General features: G+C 38.8%; 1 protein-coding gene across 2 annotated transcripts in view; it reads left to right on the forward strand.

The window, feature by feature from the left end:
* STK32A (serine/threonine kinase 32A) overlaps nt 1-27,842 on the forward strand; it is a gene marked incomplete at both ends in the record, with an annotated part of 124,660 nt that overhangs the window by 14,018 nt on the left and 82,800 nt on the right. For both annotated transcript variants that reach the window (XM_081233592.1, XM_081233593.1), the window contains 2 exons: nt 16,446-16,501; nt 17,569-17,720. In XM_081233592.1, coding sequence (XP_081089718.1) covers nt 16,446-16,501; nt 17,569-17,720 — 208 coding nt within the window. The remainder of the gene's footprint in view (nt 1-16,445; nt 16,502-17,568; nt 17,721-27,842) is intronic.

Genomic DNA, 27,842 nt, shown 5'->3' on the forward strand with positions numbered 1-27,842 from the left:
ATCTTTTCCTTCTCTTGTGTTTCCTGCCTAGAGAAGTTCCTTTAGCACTTGTTGTAAAGCTGGTTTGGTGATGCTGAATTCTCTTAGCTTTTGCTTGTCTGTAAAGGTTTGAATTTCTCTGTCAAATCTGAATGAGATCCTTGCTGGGTAGAGTAATCTTGGTTGTACGTTTCTCCTTTTCATCACTTTAAATATGTCCTGCCACTCCCTTCTGGCTTGCAGAGTTTCTGCTGAAAGATCAGCTGTTAACCTTATGGGCATTCCCTCGTATGTTATTTTTCCCTTGTAGCTTTTAATATTTTTTCTTTGTGTTTAATTTCTGATAGTTTGATTAGTATGTGTCTTGGCATGTTTCTCCTTGGATTTATCCTGTATGGGACTCTCTTCACTTCCTGGACTTGATTAACTATTTCCTTTCCCATATTAGGGAAGTTTTCAACTATAATCTCCTCAAATATTTTCTCAGTCCTTTTCTTTTTCTGTTCTTCTTCTGGGACCCCTATAATTCGAATGTTGGTGCATTTAATGTTGTCCCAGAAGTCTCTGAGACTGTCCTGAATCCTTTTCATTCTTTTTTATTTATTCTGCTCTGCATTAGTTATTTCCACTATTTTATCTTCCAGGCCACTTATCCGTTCTTCTGCCTCAGTTATTCTGCTACTGATTCCTTCTAGATAATTTTTAAGTTTTTATTGTGTTGTTCATCATTGTTTGTTTGCTCTTTAGTTCTTCTAGGTCCTTGTTAAACATTCTTTTATTTTCTCCATTCTATTTCCAAGATTTTGGATCATCTTTACTGTCATTACTCTGAATTCTTTTTCAGGTAGACTGCCTATTTCCTCTTCATTTGTTTGGTCTGGTGGGTTTTTAACCTTGCTCCTTCATCTGCTGTGTGTTCCTCTGTCTTCTCATTTTAATTAACTTACTGTGTTTGGGGTCTCCTTTTCGTAGTTCCTGTTGTTTTCTGTGTCTGCCCCCAATGGCTAAGGTTAGTTCAGTGGGTTGTGTAGGTTTCCTGGTGGAGGAGACTGGTGTCTGTGTTATGGTGGATGAGGTTGGATCTTGTCTTTCTGGTGAGCAGCATCGCGTCTCATGGTGTGTTTCGGGGTGTCTGTGACCTTATTATGATTTTAGGCAGCCTCTCTGTTAATGGGTCGGGTTGTGTTCCTGTCTTGCTAATTGTTTGGCATAGGGTGTCCAGCACTGTAGCTTGCTGGTTGTTGAATGGAGCTGGGTCTTAGCACTGAGATGGAGATGTGTGTGAGAGCTTTCACCATTTGATATTATGTGGAGCCAGGAGGTCTCTGGTGGACCAATGTCCTGAACTCATCTCTGCCACCTCAGAGGCACAGGCCTGACACCCAGCCAGAGCACCAAGACCCTGTTAGCCACATGGCTCAGAAGAAAAAGTAGAAAAAAAGAATGAAAGAAAGAAAAAAATAATAAAATAAAATAACATTATTAAAATAAAAAGTAAAAAATAATTACTAAAAATTAAAATGTAATTAAAAAGAAAAGAAAGAAGAGAGCAACGAAGCCAAAAAACAAACCCACCAATGATAACAGGTGCTAAAAACTTTATAAGGGAGGAAGGTCCCTTAACGGGAAAGACCTGGCACACTGAGGGCCACCAGTGCCTTGTGGAGAATGGAGGAATTGGATAAATGAATGCATGCTGGGTGTGCAAGCCCTCAGCCCTCTTTCCCATTAGGCTCTGATAACACTGACACCAGGGGCCTCCCTCTCCAGACAAGACTCCAGGTAGTGTCTTTCCTGGAGCTTTTGACAACCCAAGAAGGAAGATTTAAAGTTAGCCGACTTCAGAATTTTCTAACTCAACATCCTAGCCATTGTTTTCTGGAGTGAAGCCTGCTGTTGACAAGTTCCACCCTCATGCTCAGAACGTTCAGACAGGGGTTTAGGTCTCCACACTTAAAGATGAACAGATAACCAAGGATTTTTGGACATGTGGGAAAGGCTTCTAATGGGACTGACAGATACTAAAACACATGAACAGAAAAAACAGCAGCTTGATGATAACTGTCAGAGAGAGATGTGATATAGTGACCAATAATTTATTTTGAAGCAAAAAAATAGGATACCAAGAGAGCAACATTCATAGACCAAAAATTAGTGTGAGGAGAAAAAATTACAGCAAGAATGGAAAAATTCCAAAGGTTCAGAAGATAGATTTAAGAAAATTTCCTCGAATAATGAACAGAGATAGAAAACAGAAGGCTAAGTACAAGAAAACTTAAGAGCCAGTCTAAGAGTTCTAGTTTTAAATAATAGTAGGTACAAAAATAGAGCAAGAGAAAATAAAAGGGAGGAAACCATCACTATATAATTTAAAGGAAAAAGAAAAGCCCAGAACTTTTCCAGATTGAATGAGCCTATCAAGTGCCCAGCATGACAAATAAAATAAGCCCATATCATCATAAAACTTCAAAACATTCAGCACAAATACACAGTCCTGCAAGGTTCCAGAGAAGAAAACTGTTGTTACATCAGAGGGTTTGACATCAAAATGGCTATAGACGTAACAGCAACACAAAAAGCTAGAAATTAAGGAGAGCCAGTCCTCAGAATTTTGGAGGAAATTGAACCTAGAATTCAATACTCAGCCAAACTTGCAATTGAGTGTGAGTAGAAAAATATATTTTGCATATATATAAGGCTTCAAAAATTTACCTCCCATTCAATCCTTCCTACAAAACTGTTGTAGAATGCACTCCACGAAAACAGGGGAATCAAGCAAGAAAGAGGGAGACAGTGCATGCAATAAGCAGGGACTCCTTCGTGAAAGAGGAGTGAAGGAAATCCCTAGGACGACTGTGACGGGAAGCCCAAGAATGACAGCTGTGAAGCAAAAAGGATAAAGAGTCCAGATTGGAGGGCTCTGGTAGAGACATTTTCAGGAAGATGGCCTTGTGATTGATGCACTTGAACATGTTGAAAGGGAACTTAGACAACTAGAGGAGAGTTTGAGATTGAACTAGGAAAAAGGCTATAGAAAAGCAAACAAGTATAAACAAGACAATTACTAACTCCAGGGAAAACCAAAAAAAAGCATGTGCAAGAAGGGAAAACCAGTTGTAGTTTACTACATGACTCAGGTGTGTGTACCATTTCCATACTCATAATAATGGAAATACTGAATATTGATCTAATTGAAATTATTTTATCAGATACAGCTATACTGTATTAGAAAGATAGGAGCATGTTGGGGTAAGACCAAAAGACCAAGGAATTGAGCTAAATGCCCACCTGCCACCCTGAAAATTCACTAAGTAATGCCTAAAACTGACAAGAGAAAAAAAGATACTATTTAGATGATACGGTGGAAACTACCAAACTTATTACCTCAAAGAAGTAAAAGTGTTAGCTTCTTGGCCAGAAGAGATTGAAGCGTGAGACAAGTGGATCATAGGACTAACATCAGTGTTTAATGTAGATAGATATAGATACATACCTTTGATAAAAATTAAAATGTCTAAAAGATAGAAAAACTAATCAAAATAGTAATCACTGTTATCTTTAGATGATTTTGTTTTTCTTCTACTTTTCTGTATTTATGATAAAAGCATATTAGTTTTATATAAAAAATATTCATTATGAACATGAAATTGAAACTCAGAAATGGCCAGTAAATTTCCTAATTCCATTTGTCTTGTAAGTGGTGGATCTAGGATTCCAGTGCAATTCTGTCTGACTCAAATCATTTTTTATCTTGCATCAAAGCATTCCATCTTCACTAAAAACCAAGAAGCAAAATTGCCATGCCACAATACTTGCTCCCCTCTCCATAGAGCTTCTTTCTATACCAAACACTTGATTGCTTTCATTTGTCTACTTATTTGCCTATGTATTTATTTATACTCATGTAATTCCAGAAAGATTAAAGAATGGATTCCAAAGATACATACACTATAGCAAAATAAAATAAAAGTGAGGAAGGGGCATTTGATTATCCAGGTTCTCACAAATACAACTGAATGAGTCATACTCAGTTTCCTGAGGATGTGACTTGATCCCAAGCTCCTTTTGTTTTTCCATCGGTGCCTAGCACAGTCCTGGGCACAGATATGCTCAAAGAATATTGGTTGATTTGACTTGCTAGTAAAGCTATGGCTTCTGGAGGAGTGAGTTGAACTTCTTTTCTCCTTGTTGTGACTGTCCTGAAAGTGTGTAAATAGTTTTTTTGCTAACTGCCTCCATTTGGGAATATAACATGATGACTAAACATTCACCTAATTAATGGAAAACTGGTAAAATCCACCAAAAGAACTATTTTTAACCAACGCTTCAATTTTTTTCGGTCCTTTTATTCCCTTTTTGGCAAATCATGTAGTGTCCATTCTTAAAAATAAATGGGCAAAGGCAGGAGGTATATGGAAGGTATGATGAGGTATATGGAAGACTAATTTAATGTGGGTAACTTCCAGTTGCCATAGTGAGAGATACTTTACTTCTGTTTGAAGATCATGCAGCAGTGACAAAGGCAATATCCTTTGACTCTTGCTGTTAATTATCCTTCAGTTCCTGGGGTTTTCATCCATGTCCTTGCTTAGGATAGTTGTTGGTTATGAGGTTGGTAGGGTGGAAAATGGCAGTTCAGAGAATGGCAGTTCTTGACACTTTGGGGCTCAAAGAATGAGTAAATCAATCCTTGAGGTGTTTAAGATATAAATCTAGTGCCTTCAGAGAAATCTGAAGCTGTCACCATTCAAATGGAGACTTTTTTTTTTAATTGCCTAGCTCATTAAGAAGCCTTTTGATAATAGGTCGTTGGTAAGACATTCCTTAGGAGCTACGCTACCCATTTTATTTAAATTTTTTTTTTAATTTTTAATTGAAGTATAGTTAATTTACAATGTTGTGTGGAGGTACCAATTTTAAATGATGACATGCTAGGAAATAAACATGAAGAAAAATATCTTTAAAATGTTTCCTCCTAAGCTATTACATACTCTGTTAAACTTTGGTGATGGTACTTCCTCCATTTAATAAGTATTGATTATGCATGTGCTACATGCCCAACATGGTTGTAGGCAATGTAGATACCATAGTCAACAGGATGGGCCCAGTGTCTGCCTTCATAGAGGGTATATTCTTGGTACTGTTCATTCTGTGTCATGTCCCAACATAATTTTGCCTAATGTTTTGGCAAGAAAAGCATTGTTCTGGGCTGATACCACAGTGACTCATCCAGTAACAATAGCGAAAACAGTAATAACGATACTTTTATTGAGTTCTAACTAAAAACTCTTGATAAGCACCTTTGATATGCCTTATTTCACCTAGTCCTCCTAATAACCTTAGAAGGGATACTAAATGCAATCAGTTTTACAGAGGAGGAAATTTAAACTCAGAGAAGTTAACTAATTTAAAGTCCATAGCTAGTAAGCAGTGCAGCCAAAACCCAAACCCAGAATTTCATGCTCATAACCACCATATCGTATTGCAAAACTTCCAGGACTCTTCTGTACTATTAAAATCACCAAACTTGGAGCTACACATAGTCGGTTTCAAATCCAAGCACCACCCCTGGGAGATTTAACTTTTTTGGGGTCTCTGTAACTCATCCACAAAGTAGCAATAATATGATAACCTTGGGCTTCCCTGGTGGTGCAGTGGTTGGGAGTCTGCCTGCCGATGCAGGGGACATGGGTTCGTGCCCTGGTCCGGGAGGATCCCGCATGCCGCGGAGCGGCTGGGCCCGTGAGCCGTGGCCGCTAAGCCTGCGTGTCCGGCGCCTGTGCTCCACAACAGGAGAGGCCACAACAGTGAGAGGCCCGCGTACAGCAAAAAAAAAAAAAAAAAAAAAAAAAAAAGACAACCTTATAGTGTTTTGGTAAGGATTAATTAGGATAATGTATATAAAGCACTGGATCAGTGCCTATACAATGGGTGTACATAATAGATAATGAGTATAATTATCAACTTTGACCTAAGATGTGGCACAGTGCAGGCAACAGAGGCCTATTAATTATTTATAGACACCATTATTAATTTGCTTCCAATTCATGGGGATGGAGACAGAGGTAGAAGGGGAGGTCTGAGGCCTTGGAAATCAAATTCAGTAAACTATTTATTGAGAGCCTCTTCACACTAGGGTTTGAGTCGCTCAGTAAGTACATCCTCCCTGCCCTCCACTGCTTGGTCACCTGTTCAACTCTCACCCTTTCTGCGAGGCCCAAATGAAATGCTGCCCTTCCCTGAAGCTCTTTTCATCTTCTATAGCAGGAAGAAATTTCTCCCACCTTAGAACTCCCATGTGTTTAGTGGACAAAACAGTGGTTCGTAAATAAAGCCCTGCAGACTGGTTCTGGGAAGTTTCCATCAAAATCCCCCAGGGAGTGGATTAAAATACAGATTCTTAGGTCCAGCCTCCAGAGTCTGATTCAGATGAGGCCCATGTATCTGCATCTTTAAAACAGTGTTTTGGGTGTTTTTGGTGGGCAGACATATTTGGGAATCACTGTAGGACAACATGAGGCTCTCAGTACATACACATTCCCTTACATTGCAGTTATTTATGTGTATGTTTCAGTTCTTTTCCTTGGAGATTATCTTTCTGATACTCCAAGTCAATGTAGGGATAAAAATAAGAAAAAATAGAAAGAGATCCTAATCATCTCCTCTAAGATGTTTTACTGCATTCCCTGGACAGCTGTTCCTGCTGTATGTTCCCATGACACTCTGATTTTCTCCCTACAGCAGTGGAGCTTGTATTAGTTGGAACTTGAATGAGTTTTGCTAAAAACGTAAAAATTTTAAAAATTATTGGAAGAATATCAGGGTGCCTGCAGAGTAATCAAGATAGGCCCTATCTGAATAGAAAGCCACACACTTTAATGCTGTCAGGGATCCCTTTTTATCTTGCAAGTCCACTTTATTCCATGTGTTAGTTACATTTCCTGGGACCTACTGACCTGCTTTTTCTCCATTTGGCCAGTTCTGTTCTCATGTTCAGAAAGCTTTGTGATAGCGGGGAAGCATGCATTTCCAGATCAGAAAACCCTGCATGTAAAGTATGTAGATTGGAATGGCTCAGGTCACAGTCCCACTCCCAGACCAGGGCTTCTGGCGAAGGGTGGGGGACATGATGAGTGACAGATACCAGTGACCACACATGGTTGGTGGGATCAGTGTTATAAGACAGGATCCATGAAGAAAAGATCTTGCTGAAGAAGACAAGCCAGAAAGATGGACACTGTTGTGAGACAAGTCTTTCCCTGACTCTGTGCTGCATATACTACTTTCTCAGGTACAATTATCTACATTTAATGGGCTGCAGCAGAGAACAGCGTTTGAGGACAGCTCCGGACTCCACCCCTTGCAGCTGCCCCTTGCTTACGCTGTGGCCTTGAGAAAATTACTTAATTACTCTGGGCTGCAGTTTGCTCAGCTTAAAAAAATGGCAATAATAGTAGTACTATTTCATCGGATTGATGGAAAATTGAGATAATATATCTATATAACATGCTTAGACTAATGCCTGATATTCCTTACAAAAATGTTAGATATTAGCTATTATTAATTATTCTGTTGTCCCACTAGACTGTCAGCCCCAGGAAGGTAGGCAACCTTGGCTTTCTTTCTCCCTAGCACAGAGCACAATGCCTGGTTGTTACTGCGTGAGCCATCAGTACAGCTTTGTTGTCGGTGAACGCAGACCAAGTTCAGTGAGCAACATCTGCACCTTTACTCCACCTAAGTGTCTATTCTGCTGTAGTGGGGGGAGGGAGGGGGGAGGAATTACACACACTTACACACACACACACAGTTCCTGAACTGGAGTGAAGAAGGGGCACATGGGGCCAGCTAAGCCATTACTGTCTCCGTGTGGAATTGACTTTGCCTGTAGAGAACCACATCTAACCCCAGTGTCATGTTTAAGCAACCAATGTGTGTAATGTATCAATTGGGACCAAATAGCACTGGAATTTAACATCATGCTGTATAAGTAAAGTGTTTACTAAATAAATTGCCAGCATAAGCAAGATATGGAGAGCCTGCTTCAAGAGGATATTTCCCAAAGCACTTAAAAGTATCCACTTATTAACAATCGCATTGGCATGATTGCATGCAAGGAAATGATTGATTGTTTTGGCTTTTAATTTAAGCAGTAGCAGGAGTTTTTAGAATTGTTGGAATTTGGAAATTTTTTTGTTCTGTGTATCTTGGATAGATATAACCTTAGAATAAATTATGTTGTATTTTAGAAATGTCAAAAGCTATTGATTTAAAATACAAGTACATGCTTTTAACAACAACAACAACAAAAAAAAGCCTTTTTTTTTTTTTTTTTTTGCGGTACGCGGGCCTCTCACTGTTGTGGCCTCTCCCGTTGCGGAGCACAGGCTCCGGACGCGCAGGCTCAGCGGCCATGGTTCACGGCACGTGGGATCTTCCCGGACCGGGGCATGAACCCATGTCCCCCGCATCGGCAGGTGGACTCTCAACCACTGCGCCACCAAGGAAGCCCAAAAATGCCTTTTTAAAAAAGACTTAAGTCCAGAGGGACAAAAAGGGAAAGATTGATATATTTGACCATATAAAATTTGACTATAAAATATAAATGTAACACTTAAGTTTTCTACCTTATTAAAAATGTTTTAAAGTCAAAAGCCAAATGGACAGCCTAGAAAAATATTTCCGAGATATACTAAGAGAAAGTTAATTTACTTAACATTTTAAATGCATTTGCAAATCAATAAGAATAACTCATTAAAAACAGGCAAAATATATGAATAGGCAGTTCTTTGAAAAACTAAATGTACAAAGATATGAGGCTTTACTCATTAAAGAAATACAGCTGACCTTTGAATAACAATTGTGTGGTCCACTAATTTTTTTTCAATAAATACGTACTACGGTAACTACAGTAGTACACGATCTACCTTGGATTAAATCAGCAGATACGAAACCACAGATATGGAGGAACCTCAGATTTGGAAGGCTGACTATAAATTACATGTGGATTTTTGCTGAGAGCAGGGCTGGCACCCCTAACCCCCTACATTGTTCAAGGGTCAACTGTATAAAGTAAATAATTCAATTTTTTCTCACCTGTCAGATAAAGGACAGTTGATGTGATAGTGCTGGCAGGGAGGTGGACAAAATGTCACTCTTACACGTTGCTGGAAGGAGACTGGGTGCAACATCTTTGGAGGGCTGTTGACAATATCCATTAAATTGGAAAATCCACATAATCTTTGTCCCAGTAGTTCTACTTTTATAAAGTTAGCCTACAACACATGTACATAAGCTGATCAAGGATGTTTATGGTAGTATTGTAGGGAAGAGCAGATAATTAAATCGTCTTTGAAAGTCCATCAACAGGCTAAATATTTTATGGTATATTTATGCAATGAAGTATAAAGGAGGTATCTAAAATACTTAGATATAGAGCTATATGTAATGGTAGGAAAGGACAGAAACAGTATAATTATGTAGAAAGGGCTTATCGTCTCTGTTCCTACGGGAATGCTAGTACCTTGCTATTGCTGTCAAAAGGGAATACATATAATATGCAGGAAAAAATCTCTTAAAGGATACAGAAGAAATGGTTGATAGTGCTTGCTTTCTAGGAATAGAAGTAAAATTTTGCAATGGGAAGAAGACTTAATTTTCTCTGAATAATTGTACTTTTTTTTTTTTTTTATCATTTGTAACTTTTAGCTTTCAGTGGGCCAGACATTATACTTCTGGTTTATAGCATCTCATCTTCAAAACCACTGGCGAGTCAAGTTTAATTAGCTCTGTTCTACAGATGGGGACGTTGTGATTTGAAAAGATGGAGTAACTTATCTAGGGTCCCACCGCTGGTGTCCTTGTTCTCTCATCAATAGAAAGGTTTACAGAAATATCAAGGAGTGCGGTTCTCAATAATCTCATGTATGTTCATGATTCCATACTTAGGAAGGCTGAAACATTTTTAAAGAAAAAATAAAATATTTTTACCTCAAAGGTAGAAAAAAGAATGGATTTTCTGCTTTACTTTCTAGAATGCTCTTCTCCCAAATTTCAAGTGTCAGGGTGATATAACAAAGTCTAAAAAGTGTTTCCCCTTTTCTTTCCTTCAACACTGTTTATTGACCAGAATGTTTAGACTGGGGAGATGGTAAGAGAAGTAGAACAAAGGAAATAAAGAGCATCAGGCCTGAATCCCACCATCAGTACGCTTCCGCTTAGGGAAAGACTTGGGAAAGCCTGACTGTGATTCTAGAAGGATAGACAAAGAAGTTCCACCTTGCTTCTCCTGATTCTACCTCTGGAATGGGTGGACACACAGCAAGAATAACCATAAGACAGCTATAGAGATTAAAAATGTGGCTGCAGGATCAGAAAGGTGTATATGAATTTACATGAAGGTGGATTTATTCTATCTGTTCCTCCACTCAAGTGTTGGGTGTGGCTTTGTGACACCAGTCAACTGCTGTCCCCTCAGTTGGTCTTATTGTCCATGTGACTTATAAATTCAAGCCTACCAAAGAGCTGAGTGTGAGTTTAGTGCTTAAACATTTGTTTTTCATACAATAGCCCCTAAATGGAATTCCTTGGGTGCTCACACAAGGAAAACAAAACTGGATTGGACTTTGACAGACCGTCTTGGTCTTCAAATGGGGTACCTTCTCCGAGGATTTACATGTGTAGTTTTGACTGAATAGGCTTTGCCTTACTTTCTGACTTACGAACCTAACCCCAAGATGAGTGAGTCACAATACTAGTTATAATCACGGCCAATTATTTAATCTCTCTGAGGCTGAACACGCCTATCTGTAAAAGCTGTCAGGTTATTGAGAGAATACAATGAGACATACAAAGGAAACATACATAGACAGACCTCTAATGCCTATAGAATTTCCGTGTCTGGTTGATTAGTGGAGAATGTGCACCTATCCGAAAGAAAAACTCTCAAGTAAGTCCTTTTAAGATACTTAGTTTTAAAAATAAATAAAAATATTCCATGGGATATCATAACGTTAGGATCTGTTCAGCTTTGTCTATTAACCTGATATACCTCCAGGAAGCCTTAAGAATACTGCATGTACTGACATGATGGTTGCTAAGACTGGGGTGAGAAGACCTGTGTGAAAGCAAGACTCTGGGGCAGAGAGGAAGGTGCCGGAGGTTGAGCTGCTGTTGCCTGTTTGTTTCCCCGCAGGCCACATTCCATGGCCCAGTGCTATCAGTGTAAGTGAGAACCTGATTCTGTCTCTCCCTACACTCAACCATGACCTTCAAAACCCCACAAAGACCCAGGGTCTAACAGGGTCTCCAGGAGACCCTTTATATCTTCTCGGCACCAGAGCTTCTCCAGGAACCAGAAGGAAAGTTTTAGAACATGATACAAGGACAAGACACAAGAAGAAGCCACAACAAAGGTTAACTTTGCTTCAGAGATTGAAGAAAACACTGCTGCAAGGCCACCACACCACAGACTGCAAAGCCCAGATGTGTAGAAATGACACTGACAGATGCCACTTCCGTGTTGCCTGCTAATATCCATGTGTCATGATAGCAGCTTACCATGGTATTTGCTGGGGGCTCTGAATTAGCCTATTCCCTAAGCAGTAGTAGTAGTACTAGTAAAAGTAGTCTGTTCCAGTTCATATTCTAAGTACTTTACATATGTTAACTCATTTCATTTTGCTATAAACCCTATGATGTATATATTATTTTGATCCCTATTTTATCAATGAAGATACAGAGCATGGAAATAAATCAACAGGAAAAAGAAAAAGAAATTGCCAGGATTACACAAGTATTCATTGTAGGAGCTGGAATTTGAACTCAGGTAGTCTGCCTCCACAGACTGTGCTCTTAATCTCAGGGGCTGGTAAATTTTTTGTAAAGGGCCAGCTAGTAAATATTATGGCATCGATTTTCATATGGTCTCTATTGCATATTCTTTATTGTTTTTTTTAAATCCTTTAAAAATGTAAAACCAATCTTAGCTCACAGGAGGCACAAATACAAGCAGCAGGCCCATTTTGGCTGTGGGCCATATGTAATCTGCTGGTTAATACTGCATGGGTCGATCAAAGGTTTAAGCACACAGTGGGTGTGCTATTGCATACTCCCCTTAGGCAAATCCTATGTGCCTGTAACATAATTGGTTTTCTGTTGACAAAATAATCCACAGTTCTGACTTCATCTCTCTCTCTCATTTTGTCTGAATTGATGAGGTTTGGTTGCCTTTTCAATCAGCCTTCCTCCAGACTGGTGTTGCTGTTGTTGGACATTTAAGCGACTGTAAGGATGGAATAAGAGCTTATTTTTCAGTCACTTTCAGTGTGTCATCGGCTTTCTCTCCAGGATGTATTATTATACAGGGAAGTGACCTTAGGCACTATGGCATTGGACTGGAGTTGGATCTTTCTTTGACTGACTAGAAACAAAGGCATAAATAAGGTGTAGTATCTCTAAAACCTTAAGGTTGCCACTTTTCTGGGTCCTAACCTGACATTAATTAAGGCAGTTCTGCTAGTAGAAATTTATCAGCAACCTGGCATCTAATCCTTTATCATTTTCATTAAAGCTTAAAACGGCTTATAAAGAGACATGGTTTGTGAAATGGATTGATATTGCAATGGAACGTCCTGCTTTCTAGGCACCTGCTATATACTTGGAGATTCAATACATCATCACAGCATTGTAGGCTAGGCTGCTAGTGAAGTAACCACTGTGAGTTATTGGATTTGCTAAAAATGAAATAAATCTTGGTTATTTGTTTTTTTAACACTTCCATAGTACATAATGCATAACTCAGCCTCATGTGATGAGTGTGAGGAAATCATTGCATTGGTTATTTCAGTTTGAAACTGAAGAAAAAACGTATAAAAGTGTTTTTCAAGTTATTTTGACCACAACTCATAGTAAAATATAGACTAAAAAAAATTCTCGTGATACAGTACGCGTCTATCTACACACAGATGTAAACTGAAACAAAAGTTTCAGAGTCAATACTACTCTAACTGCATCTGAGACATTTCTGATATTTTATTATCTCTTCTATTCCATTAAATTTTTTAATGTTCTTTATTACAACTAAATTTATTTCATAACTTATTAATAGGTCTTGACTCAGTTTAAAAAACACTTCCCTAGAAGACCCACATTCTCACACTGCTCTGGTTTACAAGAAGCAATTGTTTGGGGGTTCTTCTGTATCTTTACAGCTTACTTTATTTGTTGAGAACCAGATTTATGTGAGATTTACGTGTAAATCACTGTACCAGGCTCTATGGGAAGTGCAAAGAGATGCCTTCAACTACCTCAAGCCAGGAATTTTCTGAGTTGCCAGGAAAACACAGGTGAACAAAGCAAAATATAATCTCTGCCCTCGTAGAGTTTATGATCTAGTGAATGAAAGAAACTCAGAACTCAAGGAGTTTGGGAAGACAACATAGCCAAGTGAATGACTTAAGTAAGTAAACTGTTTTATTAGCATTTTTCTGGATAAAAAGTGTTTCTTTATCTAGCAGGGTCAGTCCCATTTTTACAGATGAGAAAATGGAGACTCAGAATCTGTCATTTAGGCTTAAAGACTTAAATATAAGACACGACACCATAAAACTCCTAGAATAGAACATAGGCAAAACATTCTCTGACATAAATTGTACCAATGTTTTCTTAGGTCAGTCTCCCAAAGCAATAGAAATAAAAGCAAAAATAAACAAATGGGACCTAATAAAATTTATAAGCCTTTGCACAGCAGAGGAAACCATAAACAAAAAGACAACCTATGGACTGGGAGAAAATATTTGCAAATGATGCGACAGACAAGGGCTTAATTTCCAAAATATACAAACAGCTCATACAACTCAACAACAAAAAAACCAAACAACCCAATCGAAAAATGGGCAGAAAACCTAAATAGACATTTCTCCAAAGAAGAAATACAGATGGTGAATAGGCACATGAAAAGATGCTGAACATCACTAATTATTAGAAAAATGCAAATCAAATCTGCAGTGAGGTACCACCTCACACCAGGCAGAAAGGACATCATTACAAATGCTGGAGAGGGTGTGGAGAAAAGGGAACCCTCTTACACTGTTGGTGGGAATGTAAAGTGGTGCAGCCACTATGGAGAACGGTATGGGGGTTCCTCAAAAAACTAAAAATAGAGTTGCATATGATCCAGCAATCCCAGTCCTGGGCATATAGCCAGACAAAACTATAATTCAAAAAGATACGTGCACCCCTATGTTCATAGCCGCATTATTTACAATAGCCAAGACATGGAAGCAACCTAAATGTCCATCGACAGAGGAACGGATAAAGAAGATGTGGTATATATACAATGGAATATTACTCAGACATAAAAAAGAATGAAATAATGCCATTTGCAGCAACATGGATGGACCTAGAGATTATCATACTAAGTGAAGTAAGCCAGACAAAGACAAATATCATATGATATCACTTACATGTGGAATCTAAAAAAATGATACAAATGAACTTATCTACCAGATAGAAAAGACTCAGTTCTAGAGAACAGACTTGTGGTTGCCAAGGGGAAGGGGTGAGTGGGGGAGGGAAGGACTGGGGGTTTGGGATTAGCAGATACAAACTATTATATACAGGATGGGTAAACAACAAGGTCCTACTGTAGAGCACAGGGAACTGTATTCAATATCCTGTGATAAACCATAATGGAAAAGAATATGAAAAAGAATATACATGAAACTGAATCAGAAATTAACAGAAGAAATTAACACAACAGAAATTAACACAACATTGTAAATCAACTATACTTCAATAAAATTAGAAAAAAGAATCTGTCATTTACCAGAATTACATCATTGTTTTCAGGCCAAATCCAGGATTATTTGTAATAGACATGCTGCCTCACATGATTAAATGTTTTTGGGGTTTTTTTTTTAAATAAAGTGGGTTGGGAATTTAGAAGAAGTGATGATTAAGTCACATTATAAAAATGTTTTAAACTTGAGAAAGCTTGGAAGATGAGAGGTCTCATTACTCATCTCTCTTTCCTTCAGAAGGAGCTAATCTGATTATTTTTGAAATCGACAAATTATGTCTTTTAAAGAGAAGAATGGCACCTTCTTGTATTTTGCAATCTTTTCTGATTAAATTCTTAAAATCCCTCATTTGGAATTTTACTCATCTAAACCCTTATTTCAAAAACCAGGAAAGAGGGCTTCCCTAGTGGCGCAGTGGTTAAGAATCTGCCTGCCAATGCAGGGGACAGGGGTTCGAGCCCTGGTCCGGGAAGATCCCACATGCTGCGGAGCAACCAAGCCCGTGCGTCACAACTACTGAGCCCGCGTGCCACAGCTACTGAAGTCTGCGTGCCTAGAGCCTGTGCTCCGCAACAAGAAGCCACCTCAATGAGAAGCCCGCTCACCACAAAGAAGAGTTTCCCCTGCTCGCCACAACTAGAGAAAGCCCGTGCACAGCAACGAAGACCCAACACAGCCAAAAATAAATAAATAAAATTAATTAATTAAAAAAAAAAAAAAAAAACCAGGAAAGAAAGTGGGACATTTTCTGAAGATCATCAAGGCAAGGAACCAAAGAATGTCACCTGTCTGGAAGAATCTATGCTTTGTTCTTCTCTTCACCAAGCATTTCTTGAGCATTGACCCAAGAGACCATGCTATCTATAAACTGAACATCTACTGCTCCTAGGAAGGAGTGAACATGTTATTATTTTTTAATTGATGTATATATAGTTGATTTTAAATGTATTAGTTTCAGGTGTACAGCATAGTGATTCAATATTTTTATAGATTATATTCCATTTAAAGTTTAGGAGTGGAAATTTTTAAATGGCAGATGGAAAAGATCATCTCAACTTCAAATGAAGTGTATAAAATAGACTTTTATACTCATAATCATCCTCATCTCTTAGATATCTATGCCCTGGGGAACAACTCATTCTATAAACTTACATGTGTAATAGTTTCTTACTTGGGAAAACTGAAATCATTTGGATACACTGAAGAGTGGTTTTAGTGAGAAAACAGACAAGGAGAAGATTTTTAAAGTGCCAACCCTTAGTAGAATTGTATGCACAGAGGACCAGGTCTCTGGCCACCTATGTGAAACCCTCTGTTATATCCACTTAGAGCCCAACAACGTCTCTCTTTCTTAACATTCACCAAGAGTTTTAATTGTCCACTCATTTTGTGACGATTTAATCCGTAAGAGTCTCTCTGGGGAGCCTTCATTAGACTAGTCTCCATAAAAGTAGAGATTTTATTTCTACTCTATTACTACTATATCCCCCAGTACTAAGCAATGTGATTAAGTGTTAAAGAAATGTCTATTGGATGAATGAATGGTCATGTTAAGGAATGTTGTTTTAACTAAAGTACTTAGGTTTAGTTGTCTTTATATATTATTCATTAGCTACTAAAAGAGCACCTGAATCACTCATGATGTTCTTTTTGTTTGTTTTACAGTCAACTTTGACCACTTTGAAATTTTAAGAGCCATTGGAAAAGGCAGTTTTGGGAAGGTGAGAATCAAAATGATTAACCAATAATGGGGTATGTAGCTCAGAGAACAGGGAGCCCAAGAAGGTTCAGATTTGTTACTGGGACCACAGTCAATGATAATTCAGAGATGTTTTTATAATGGGTTTTTATAAAATTATTACCACAGTTTGAGCAAAGTGTAAGACAGGCAGCTACATAATGAACATGAATGTTCTCAGAATTATCTCAAAGTCAAATCAGTTTACTCACTAGAGTTTGAGGCTTTCTCTGCACTAATGGGGAGAGTAAGATTTCATAATCATTTGCAAGTTGTACCAGTACATTCAGTAACAGTTGTCTTGTCAGTATAAGAATTAAATCTTTTCATGTGGGAAAGAAGCCACCTAATTTCTGTTTTCCCCAATTGTACCATAGTTTTATTTTTAAAAACCTACCATAAAAATCCTACCATAAAATTCATACTCATTCAGTCCAATTCTTTGTAAGAATCTTCTAGATTCATATTCTGATTACTATAGTGTCTTATGGAAACATACTTTAACAGAATATCTCATATTTCATAGTGAAATTGCATTTTAGAATCATCTGCTGTCGACTTTATCAGGCATTATATGAACCTCTAAAAGAATTTCAAAAATATGCACATCATGCTTAGTGTTTTTCCCCATGCTTCAAGTCCTTTTTGGTTGTATCACCCATGGCTGTCAACAGAAATTCTTGCACAATATTGTTCATCTTGACATTTAGTCATGCCTATTTTGGTCACTAAACAGCAGAATAAGGATGCTGTTAGTTATTGGAAGATTCCTGACATGGAGGCAGCTGTTTTCCCCAAAATGCTGTCTTAAAAATCCCCAAAAGCAAAAACAGGCAAACTTGTTTGAGAAGGTGGAGATTTAGAAATTGACTTGGTACAGGGGAAGAAAATGAAATTTTTTACTCTGAAATCAGAGCTAAGGGGCAACTTTAACATCAGAGAATTTGCAAGTGATGGGGCCTCCATGCTGTGATAAACGGTCTTGTTCTGTCTCATTCCCATGATCCATCATCTCCCTGATCACCTTCTCACTCTGGTTGGCACCATTAGGTCTGCATCGTACAGAAGAATGATACCAAGAAGATGTATGCGATGAAGTACATGAACAAACAAAAGTGTGTGGAGCGCAATGAAGTGAGGAATGTCTTCAAGGAGCTCCAGATCATGCAGGGGCTGGAGCATCCTTTCCTGGTTAATTTGTGGTAAGTGGTTTTCTTGGACCTCTGAATGGGACACTCCTACCTTCACCCCCAAATCCTGTTATATAAACCCTTCCTGATTTCTACGTGTGCATTAGCAAAACCCTCATTGGGATCTTCCTCGGGACTTTCGTTCGCCTTGGTTTCTTTGACTTTATAAAGAAACAAAAATGTTATATTATCACCAGTAAATACTGCTCAGTTCAGTTGCCATATTTCCCCTTGTCCTTGAGGTCAGTTTTTTTTTTTTTTTTTTTTTTTTTTTTGCGGTACACGGGTCTCTCACTGTTGTGGCCTCTCCCGTCATGGAGCACAGGCTCCGGACGCACAGGCTCAGCGGCCATGGCTCACGGGCCCAGCCGCTCCGCGGCATGTGGGATTTTCCCGGACCGGGGCACGAACCTGTGTCCCTTGCATCGGCAGGCAGACTCTCAACCACTGCGCCACCAGGGAAGCCCGAGGTCAGTGTTCTTTTTTAAAGCATTGTCATTCAATAGGCTGGCAAGGAATGAGTTCAGATATCTTCTCACTCATTAGGTCTTTTTCCCCCTTACTCGTGGGGCAGGGACTTGGAGTGCAAAGTATGGCATCACTGGCAGAGATAAGGTTGACTGTTAGGACTTGTACAAAACACTTTCTCCTTAAAGTGATTGGCAATCACCTTTTTTCCTTGCAGCATACTTCTTAAGCAGCCACATATATACCTGTGAGTTGGAAAAGGACGGGTGCTGCCTTTCTCACCAAATAGACTTTAACACAACCGGAGCTAATTTATGTCAGTAGCTAGACATTAAATGACTGATCTGCTCTCAAAGCCATTATCATAATCCAAGCCTTAGAAGACTGCGGAGACGCTTGCATTATCTATAACTTCCTGCTCTCTTCTTACCCATGGAGGTCTTTATGTGGCTGGCTCATTTTGCTCTACATTTTAATGCATCCATTATGTTAAGAGCCAGTTCTTAAAGCTAATTCAGTATGACTATTATTTAAATATGTATACCAAGCAGTTCTTACTTACTAGCAAATGGAAAAAAAAAAAAGAGATCTCTATTCAGAGAATACTAATGGAAAAGTCATCGAAATGTCACTGTGTGTTTAGGGAGATTCTCTAGAGGAATCAGTGCATAAAACCTGTCTCCCTCCATCTTTAATTAATACAGTTCACTTAATACACAATTTGCTTGAAGACTCTATGCCACAGTTGAAAAGAAGATGGTTCTGTGTGACTTGGAAATGGGTCTGTTAGAGTTTATGCACTCTTCAGACATGGGGAAGCTCATTTTGGCCCAGCCTTGGTGTATTTAATCAGTATTTTACAATGGCCTATTCACAATGCTGCCATGTAAAGAGTTAAATGGATGCAGCTCTTTCTTCCCTGTCCTTAGCAATCATCAAATTGCCTTTTTTTCCCTCTCTTCACAATGATGATCCTCCCTTTGTTCAAACTCACATTGTCCTCCTTCAAAAGTTCAACCAACTAATTTTCTTCTTTTAAGACCAGGAACCCTTTGTAAGGGCACATTTAGCATTTTGCCCTCTCATGCTTGTCTGTCATCCCTGAGTAGGCCACGTTGATTTCATTCTATTCCCTTTTTTTTTTTAAATAACATGAGTGTTGTGAGACTTTAAGCTGGCCAAAGAGTATAGATTTTGCTACTTGCTCACTTGGTTTCATTCCAGACATCATTCTCTTGTCTGTGCATCCTGACTTGGCAATAACAGGACATATATCCTATTCTACCCTTCTTCTCACTTCTGACACTGAATCTTACAGTGGAATCCTGGGCACCATTAACACTGATAGAAGAGAGAGAAGAGACAGCTCCACCCCCATGATTCTAGTACCACACTGAGAACTGGAAACTGATAAGGGGCATTCCTAAAGGTACAGCAGAAACCCCTTTGCCTTTCAAACCTTGAGATGAAAGTCTTCAGACTTCAGCATCTTTATTCCTTCTAATAAATGCTTTCTACCTTACTCAGGACAGCATAGTAAATATAAGTGATCTTTGCACAACTATTGAGCACCTCGCAGTGCTTCAGGAGGTGTGGCTGTGAGTAATGTACTTTATCATTTTTAAGTCCCATTGTTATAAGATACGCTTAATGTGTGTAATTTGGGTTGTTTCTATGAGTGAAGTATGATCAGTGCTCTGCCCGGTGCCCAGCACATAGCAAGCATCTTACAAACGGTAGCTCTTAATTTCCTTGCTCCATTAAGGCATAGCATCCTCAAGTGCCCATCACTGGTGGCCAGTGTGGAACTCCAAAAGACAAATCTGAAGGGTGCTTGGTCCCAAGGCATCCTGGCAAGCTGTGTGTGGTAAAGGAAGGGGGGAAGAGTCTTCAACTCATTCCCTGTAAGAGCTTATGTTTGTTTTGTCTTCCACCTGCATTCTGCAAATCAAAGAAGAGATTCCCTGTGTATTATGTACAATTTAATCAAGATTTTTCTATCCTGGGTTTAACTAGACTGAGCTTTATATCCCCAAAACTTCAGGAGCCGATTTTCTTAAGAAGCATTTTATGATTAACAAAATAATAGCAATGTTTTTTAGAACTCTTCTGTACCCATTCATGTACTCTGTTTTGCTGATATGTTGTGTAGGCCTGCCAATATTGCTTTTAATAATAATCTTCTCATGGATGCTCAAAATGTCCTCTGGGGATGTGTTCAGAAAATTCTGGTTTTCAGGATGAAGGAAAACACAAATTGTTAATTCAGAAGGTTCTTCCACCCTTAACGCTGATGCTCCCAGACTAGTGAACTTCCTTCCCTGAAAACCCTCAAAACACATACCTCCCACATGACCCCCTACCCCCATAGCCAGAGATGATTCTAAAGATTCTTAGGTGGACAAATGCACCTGAACTTGAGCTGGCTTGGGCATTAGAAAGTCTTTTGTTCTAAAATTTTAACTCAAACAATTTCTTTGAATCTAAAATAAATGTCTTGATATAAAATAAGGAAATAGAGTGTTCTAATGAAAATAATAAATACCCATATATCGTCACTCAAAATAACTGTTGTAATAGTTTCCTATTGCTGCTTTAACAAATTACCACACACACAAAACAACAACAAATTACCACAAACTTAGTGGTTTAAAACAACAGGAATTGAAGTAGCTGAGGTTAAAGCTATTTTCGTAATATAATGAAAACATTATTTTCCTTTTGCCCTGCACGGTTATTTGCACTGAAACTTCACCAACAGACAAAACTAATCAGAACAATGATTACCTATGGAATGTAGAGATTAACTAGAAGGTTGCATGTGGAAAACTTAAGGAGTAATTGAAAGATTCCATTATCTTTATTATCAGCCTCTCCAGTCTCCCCACACCTGGCCCGACTCAGAACACAGTTATCAGATAAAGGCCATGTTATAAAGTGAAGGCTGCCTGACAGGGCTGGCATCCAAGAAAAGCAAATACAATCTTCCTGCGAGCCCCTCCTTGGGGGCCTCTAACAAAGCCCTGGCAACCCACAGCCCGCAAAAGAATCGCCCCAGGCCTGCCCAGCACAGCCGATCCCCAGGTGGCTTTTGTTCACTGAGATTAAGCCTGCAGTTGCGCACAGCCACTCAGGGCTCCGAGCTCTCCTCACTAGCGTCTCCCGTTCCTCGCGTCCCGTGAACCCCAAGGGTCCTCGTGTGATTTCAGGAAATGAGGAGATGCGATTGTCTGTGTTAAATGAAAAGGACCATTGGTACTCAGAGTGCGAAAAGGGAGCCCCGTGAGATAGCTCAACACAGTCACATAAATGAGTTCCCTGGAAGCAACCTCTATCAGCTGTGACTCAGAGTGCCAGCACCTCTTCACGGAATCAGAGACCTTTGAGAACTCAGGGTAGCCTTCAGAGTCCCAGCATCAACCATAATAGCTTCTATTACTTTGGGTTTTACATATATGTTCTCATGTATTCATCCCAACAACCTACGTGGATAGGGATTATTCTTCCCATTTTACACCTGAAGAAACTGAGGCTCAGAGAGGTTACACCATTTCCACAGAGTCACACAGCCAGGACCCAAACCCAGGAATCCTGATTTCAAAGACCCTGCTCTTCCTGCTATACTCTACCCTCCCCCACAGATGTCTTGTGAGACTCTCTTACAAAATACGTACAGAAATGCAATTTATTTTGTGGATCTTTCTCCACACCCCACCAGAATACAAACTCCAGGACGCAGATATGTTAGTATCTTTTGTTTACCGCCTCACTCTCCGGCTCCTACAGTAGTGCCCAGCTCACAGAAAGGGCTCAATAAAGATATGTTGAATGGATGAATGAACAAACAAAGTGAATTAGCAGTGGGACTAGTCTTCTGGCTCCTGGTCTTTTGCTCTTTGCCCATCATACCTCTGCCACCTCTTGCACACTCACAAACAGCCCCATATAATCATGCCCATTCCAGATTCTTTGTAGGCCCTGAGGTCAGAGAGACCTGAGTTTGAATCCCTGTTTCGCCACTTGCTAACTGTGTAAATGAAGCAAATTACATTATGTGTTTTTCTTGGTTTCCTCATCTATAATTGGGAATAACAGCAATATCCATAGTAGAAGGTACTGATATGAATAAGAACATGTATTATAAAGCACCTCAAACACAGTAGATATTTAATAAATGATGGCTTTAAACAAACAACTCTGAGGCCCCCCCCCAGAAATGACATGACCCCCTGCCCCCATAGCCAGAGATGATTCTAAAGATTCTTAGGTGGACAAATGCACCTGAACTTGAGCTGGCTTGGGCATTAGAAAGTCTTTTGTTCTAAAATTTTAACTCAAACAATTTCTTTGAATCTAAAATAAATGTCTTGATATAAAATAAGGAAATACAGAGTGTTCTAATGAAAATAATAAATACCCATATATCATCACTCAAAATAACTGTTGTAATAGTTTCCTATTGCTGCTTTAACAAATTACCACACACACAAAACAACAACAACAAATTACCACAAACTTAGTGGTTTAAAACAACAGGAATTGAAGTAGCTGAGGTTAAAGCTATTTTCGTAATATAATGAAAACATTATTTTCCTTTTGCCCTGCACGGTTATTTGCACCAACAGACAAAACTAATCAGAACAATGATTGCCTATGGAATGTAGAGATTAACTAGAAGGTTGCATGTGGAAAACTTAGGGAGTAATTGAAAGATTCCATTATCTTTATTGTGGCGTTGCTCATAGGAGAGTATATATTTGTAAAAATTAATTACATTTTATACTTAGTATCTGTGCATTTTACTATAATTTTCCCTCATTAAAAGAATATAGAAAATATTTTTAAAACACAGATGTATTATATTACAATTCTGGAGGTCAGAAGTGCAAAATCAGTCTTCCTGAGCTAAAACCAAGCTATCAGCAGGGCTGTGTTCCTTCTGAAGGCTCTAGGGGGAGGACTTATTTCCTTACCTTTTCCAGCTTCTCCGGGCTGCCTGCATGCCTTGGTTCATGGCTCCTTCTTCCATCTTCAAACCTCTCTCTGACCTTCTGCCTTCCTCTTCCATCTTTTAAGGACTCCTGTGATTGCATTGGGCCCACCTGGTGATGATGATTCTTGATCAAGCTCTAGCCACTCTCCACTGGGCCCTCTTCTCAGCTAGGCCTCAACCCTACCCAATAAAGACTTGAACAAAACACTAACATCCTTTTTAACAGCTCAAGGCCTCATCCTAGGATGACCCTAGCCCACTTATAGTGCTTGCCCGAGAAACCTCAAGGCTGGAGAAAAATGTACTGTTTGTTCCACCAACACCTGAAGCTAGGGCCCCTGTCTCCCAGCCACTGCAGAAGGGGAGGAGCCCAATTTCCATACACGACGTCAGTTAACAAACCAGATGGGATTCACATGGACCAACCCCACCTTCCCAGTTTTTGTAAGTTTTCACTTTCCTGGCTCTTCTGAGCCCCCGCTCACCACCCTCTCTATTCCCTATTCAACAAATCAAAGTTGAGTTCAGTTCACAACTGGTCTCTTTCTATTGTGGTAGGATATTACGGACTAAACTCTCTCCTTACTACTTTAACCAGTGTCAGCTTTGTTAACTTAGGAAGAGATGTGAATAAATTAAGGATCTTGAGAAGGGGAGATTATCCTGAATTATCCAGTGTTGTCATAGGAAGAAGTTGTCCCTGATGAACTTGGATAGTTGGGGAAGAAGGAAGCAGTCCCTGAAGAACTTGGCAGAGAACAGTGTTATCGTGTGGCCAATACATAGTACTTGTTCCATACAGTTGTTGACTGTTGGGCTAATGGCCAAGAAACTGGATCTTTATAATGCAGATTATTCATTTATTCCTCAATATTACAAAGGATTCCTTAGAAATTCATTGGAAGAATATGTGGTAGCTTACAGAGTATCAGAAGTAAAGCTTGAAGAAGTAGGTCTCAGGAGGGTAAGGGACAAAGGCAGTTCTGGGACTCTAGGTAGCAAGAAGTAATGGACAGGCCCTTAAGGCTATCTCAGCTGGGCTGAATCAGCTCCGGCCAATTTTCTAACCTTGCATCAGGGACTCAACATTCAAAGTCCTGGGAGGGAATCCAACTGACCTTGCTCAGAAACATGCCTACCCCTTGGCTAGAAGAAAGAGTGAAACAAATAATGACTCCTAGATTGTTGGCCGGAGAAACTTGGTGAATAATTGTGTCCTTCACTGAAGAGGAGCAGATTCACTGTCAAAATCAAGAACTCTCTTAATTAACAAGAACTCTCTGTTAATTTTGAGCTGCATCTTAGTCATCCATATAAAGCTGTTGAATAGGCATTGAGTCTGGTGCTCAGGAGAGAAATCCAGAGTCAAAGGAGAAGTCCCACAAAACACGAATATGGGAATCATTGGCTTATAGGTGCTATTTAAATCAGAGACTTGAAGGAAGCACCTTTGGAGAGAGATTACATAAAAGAAAAGGGCTGAGGACTCAAGACCTAGAGCATTTAATACAGTAGTTCTGACAGAGGAAGACTCAGGGAACTAGACAAAGAAGGTACTCCCAGGAACCTAGCCAACAAGCTAGGGGTAAATCAGGAGAGAATCCTAGAATCAAGAAAAGAAAGTGTTTCAGAAAAGAAGGCATGTAAACCATTTCAAGTGCTGCAGAGAAGTCAAGAATAAGGAGACAACTGTCCACTGACTTAGGAAGGGATAGATGTGGTGACCTTGATATAAGCCAACTCCAAATGGCTGGACAAAAGGTGGAAGGGAGTGGCTTGATCAGAGCACGGGCCTGAGTAATTTTCTTTTTCGAGGGTGGAGTGCAAAGTGGTTTTGTTGTGTTTTGAGATTAATCCATGTTGTCACAAGTAGCAATAGTGTATTGTCATTTCTCCATCATAGTCCACTGTATGACTATCCCATGATTTATTTATACATCTTACTATTTTTTTATTATGCAACACAATTTTTTTTTTTATGTGGTACGTGGGCCTCTCACTGTTGTGGCCTCTCCTGTCACAGAGCACAGGGTCTGGATGCGCAGGCTCAGTGGCCATGGCTCATGGGCCTAGCTGCTCCGCAGCATGTGGTATCTTCCTGGACCGGGGCACGAACCCGTGTCCCCTGCATCGGCAGGCGGACTCTCAACCACTGCGCCACCAGAGAAGCCCTGCAACACAATTTTTAATTGAAGTATAGGTGATGTACAGTGTTGTGTTACATATATATATATATATATATATCTTTTTTCAGATTCTTTTCCATTATAGGTTATTTAAAAATATTGAGTAATAGTTCCCTGTGCTCTACAGTAGGCCCTTGTTGGTTATCTATTTTATATACAGTAGTGTGTGTATATACATCTTATTATTGATGGATGTTTGGGTTGTTTCCAGTTTGAAACTTTTACAAATAGTCCTGCTGTTAACATTCTTCTTTGTATCTTTTGGTAAACAAAAGTACACATATTGGGGGGCAATAAACCTAGGAATTAAATCACTGGATCCTAAAATTTATGTAGGTTTACCTGGCAAACAGTTTTCCAAAGAAGTTGTACCAATTCATATTCACATCAGCAAGATGTGAGAATTCAAGTTACTCTAAAACCTCACCAACACTTGGTATTGTCAGTTTCTTTACATATAGGTGTTCCAGTAAATGTGTAATTGTATCTCATTTGGTTTCAGATTGAGTTTCCCTGGTGACTTAGAGGTTGGGAACATTTTTATATGCTTATTGGCCATTGGGAATCCGCTTTTGAGAAGTGCTTGAGTTTTTGGTCCATCTTTTTAGGGTTTGCCTCTTTTTCTCATTGATCCATAGAAGTTCTTTATATATTCTGTAAACAATCTTTTTGAGGATGTAAATTATTTGCCCAATCTGTGACTTACCTTTTCACTCTATAATGATGTTTTTTAAAATAATCATTAAAGCTTGAATTTAAATGTGGTATAATTTATCAACCTTTTCCTTTATGGGTAGTGCTTTCTGTGTCATGTTTAGGTAATCTTTGCCCATACCAATGTGAAAATATCTATCCTGTTTCCTAGAAGCTTTGTTGTTTTAGCTTTTACATTTAGATCTATATTCCAGGACCAAGATTCACTTTCTTTCCCCATATGGCTACCTAATTAACCCAACACCATTTATTGGAGCTTTTATGCTTTCCTTCCTGCATCACAGTAGCACATTTGTTATTAGTCATCATATACGTGTGGGTTTCCAGACTTTGTTCTATTGATCTACTTGTGTACCTTGACACATTTATCACACTACCCTAAGTACTACAGCTTCAGACTGGTAAAAGAATTCAGTAACATAATGCTCCTTCTTGATTATCTTCATTATAGCTGAACCTTTTCAATTCCATATAAATTGCATAACCAGCTTGTCAATTTGTATTTTAAAGCTGCTGTTATTTATATTGGGTTACATAGAATGTATAGACTAGTCCAGGGAGAATTAAAATATTTGAAAACTATTAAACCTCCCAATTTATCAAATTCACACACACACACACATATAATTAAGGTATCCCTTAATTTCTGTCTTTAGTTTCAGTTTTTAGTGTAGAGTTCTAGCATTTTTGTCTTTAGATTTATTTCTAGGTATTTAATGTTTTCAAATTATTATAAATAGCAATTGTTTATGAAAATTTAATTTTGTAGTAGTTTGTTGCTTGTTTACCAAAATACAGTTGATTTTCAATATTGATTTTATGTCCAATGACCTTGTTAAATTCTCTTATTCTTTCTAGCAGTAGGCCTGTAGATTCTTTTGGATCTTCAATATTTACAATCATGTCATTAACTAACAGTGACAGTATTAGTTCTTCCTTTCCAATCTTCTTACCTTTTACTTTCGTGCCCATTGTATTTGCATTGAGAGCAATGTCAAATGTAGCGGACATCCTTATGAGTTTGTCCTGATTTCATGGGGAAGGTTTTAGGGATTTCAAGATTTCATATGTTTGCTGTAAGCTCTTCGTAGATATCCATTATCACAATAAGAAAGTTTGCTTCCAGTCCTAGTTTGCTAGAAGTTTTGATCATGAATGGGTATTAAATTTTGTCAAATATGTTTTTGCTTTATCAAGATCATTTCTATTATGTGGTGAAGTAAATTAATTGATCTGCAAATCTTAAAACAACCTTGATCCTGAAATAAACCCTAGTTGGTCATGTTCTATTATCCTTTTGTATATATCACTATAACACATATTTTTAAGTATTTATTTTCATGTATTATTTTTATTTATCAACATTTATTTTATTATGTATACTATATATATATATTTTTTCAAATGTGCATAAACAAGTTTGAAGGCAGAGTATGAGCCAATCAAGAGGAAGGACCTGGTAATGTAGGATAGAAAAGGGAAGATAGCCAGAGCAAGCTGCTGAAGGTGGAGAGATGGATGTGATTCAGGTCACCGGTAAGTGTGCTGGCCTTAGGGAGAAGCCAGGGCACTTCTTTCACTGTACTAGGACAGAAGGCAGAGTACGTAACTGTATATATTCCTAAAGGGGTGGATTTGTTGCTGGGCAGATGAAGTAGTTCTCATGCCATTGCCTCTGTGACACCTGAGTTACCAATTGAGAATGAGGAATGGGCCCAGTATAGGAAATTTTGAGGAGAAAAGCTAAGTGACTGAAAGTATAAAATTAATAGA

Source organism: Mesoplodon bidens (assembly GCF_964165515.1).
Source record: "Mesoplodon bidens genome assembly, chromosome: 4".
NCBI classification, from domain to species: Eukaryota; Metazoa; Chordata; class Mammalia; order Artiodactyla; family Ziphiidae; genus Mesoplodon; species Mesoplodon bidens.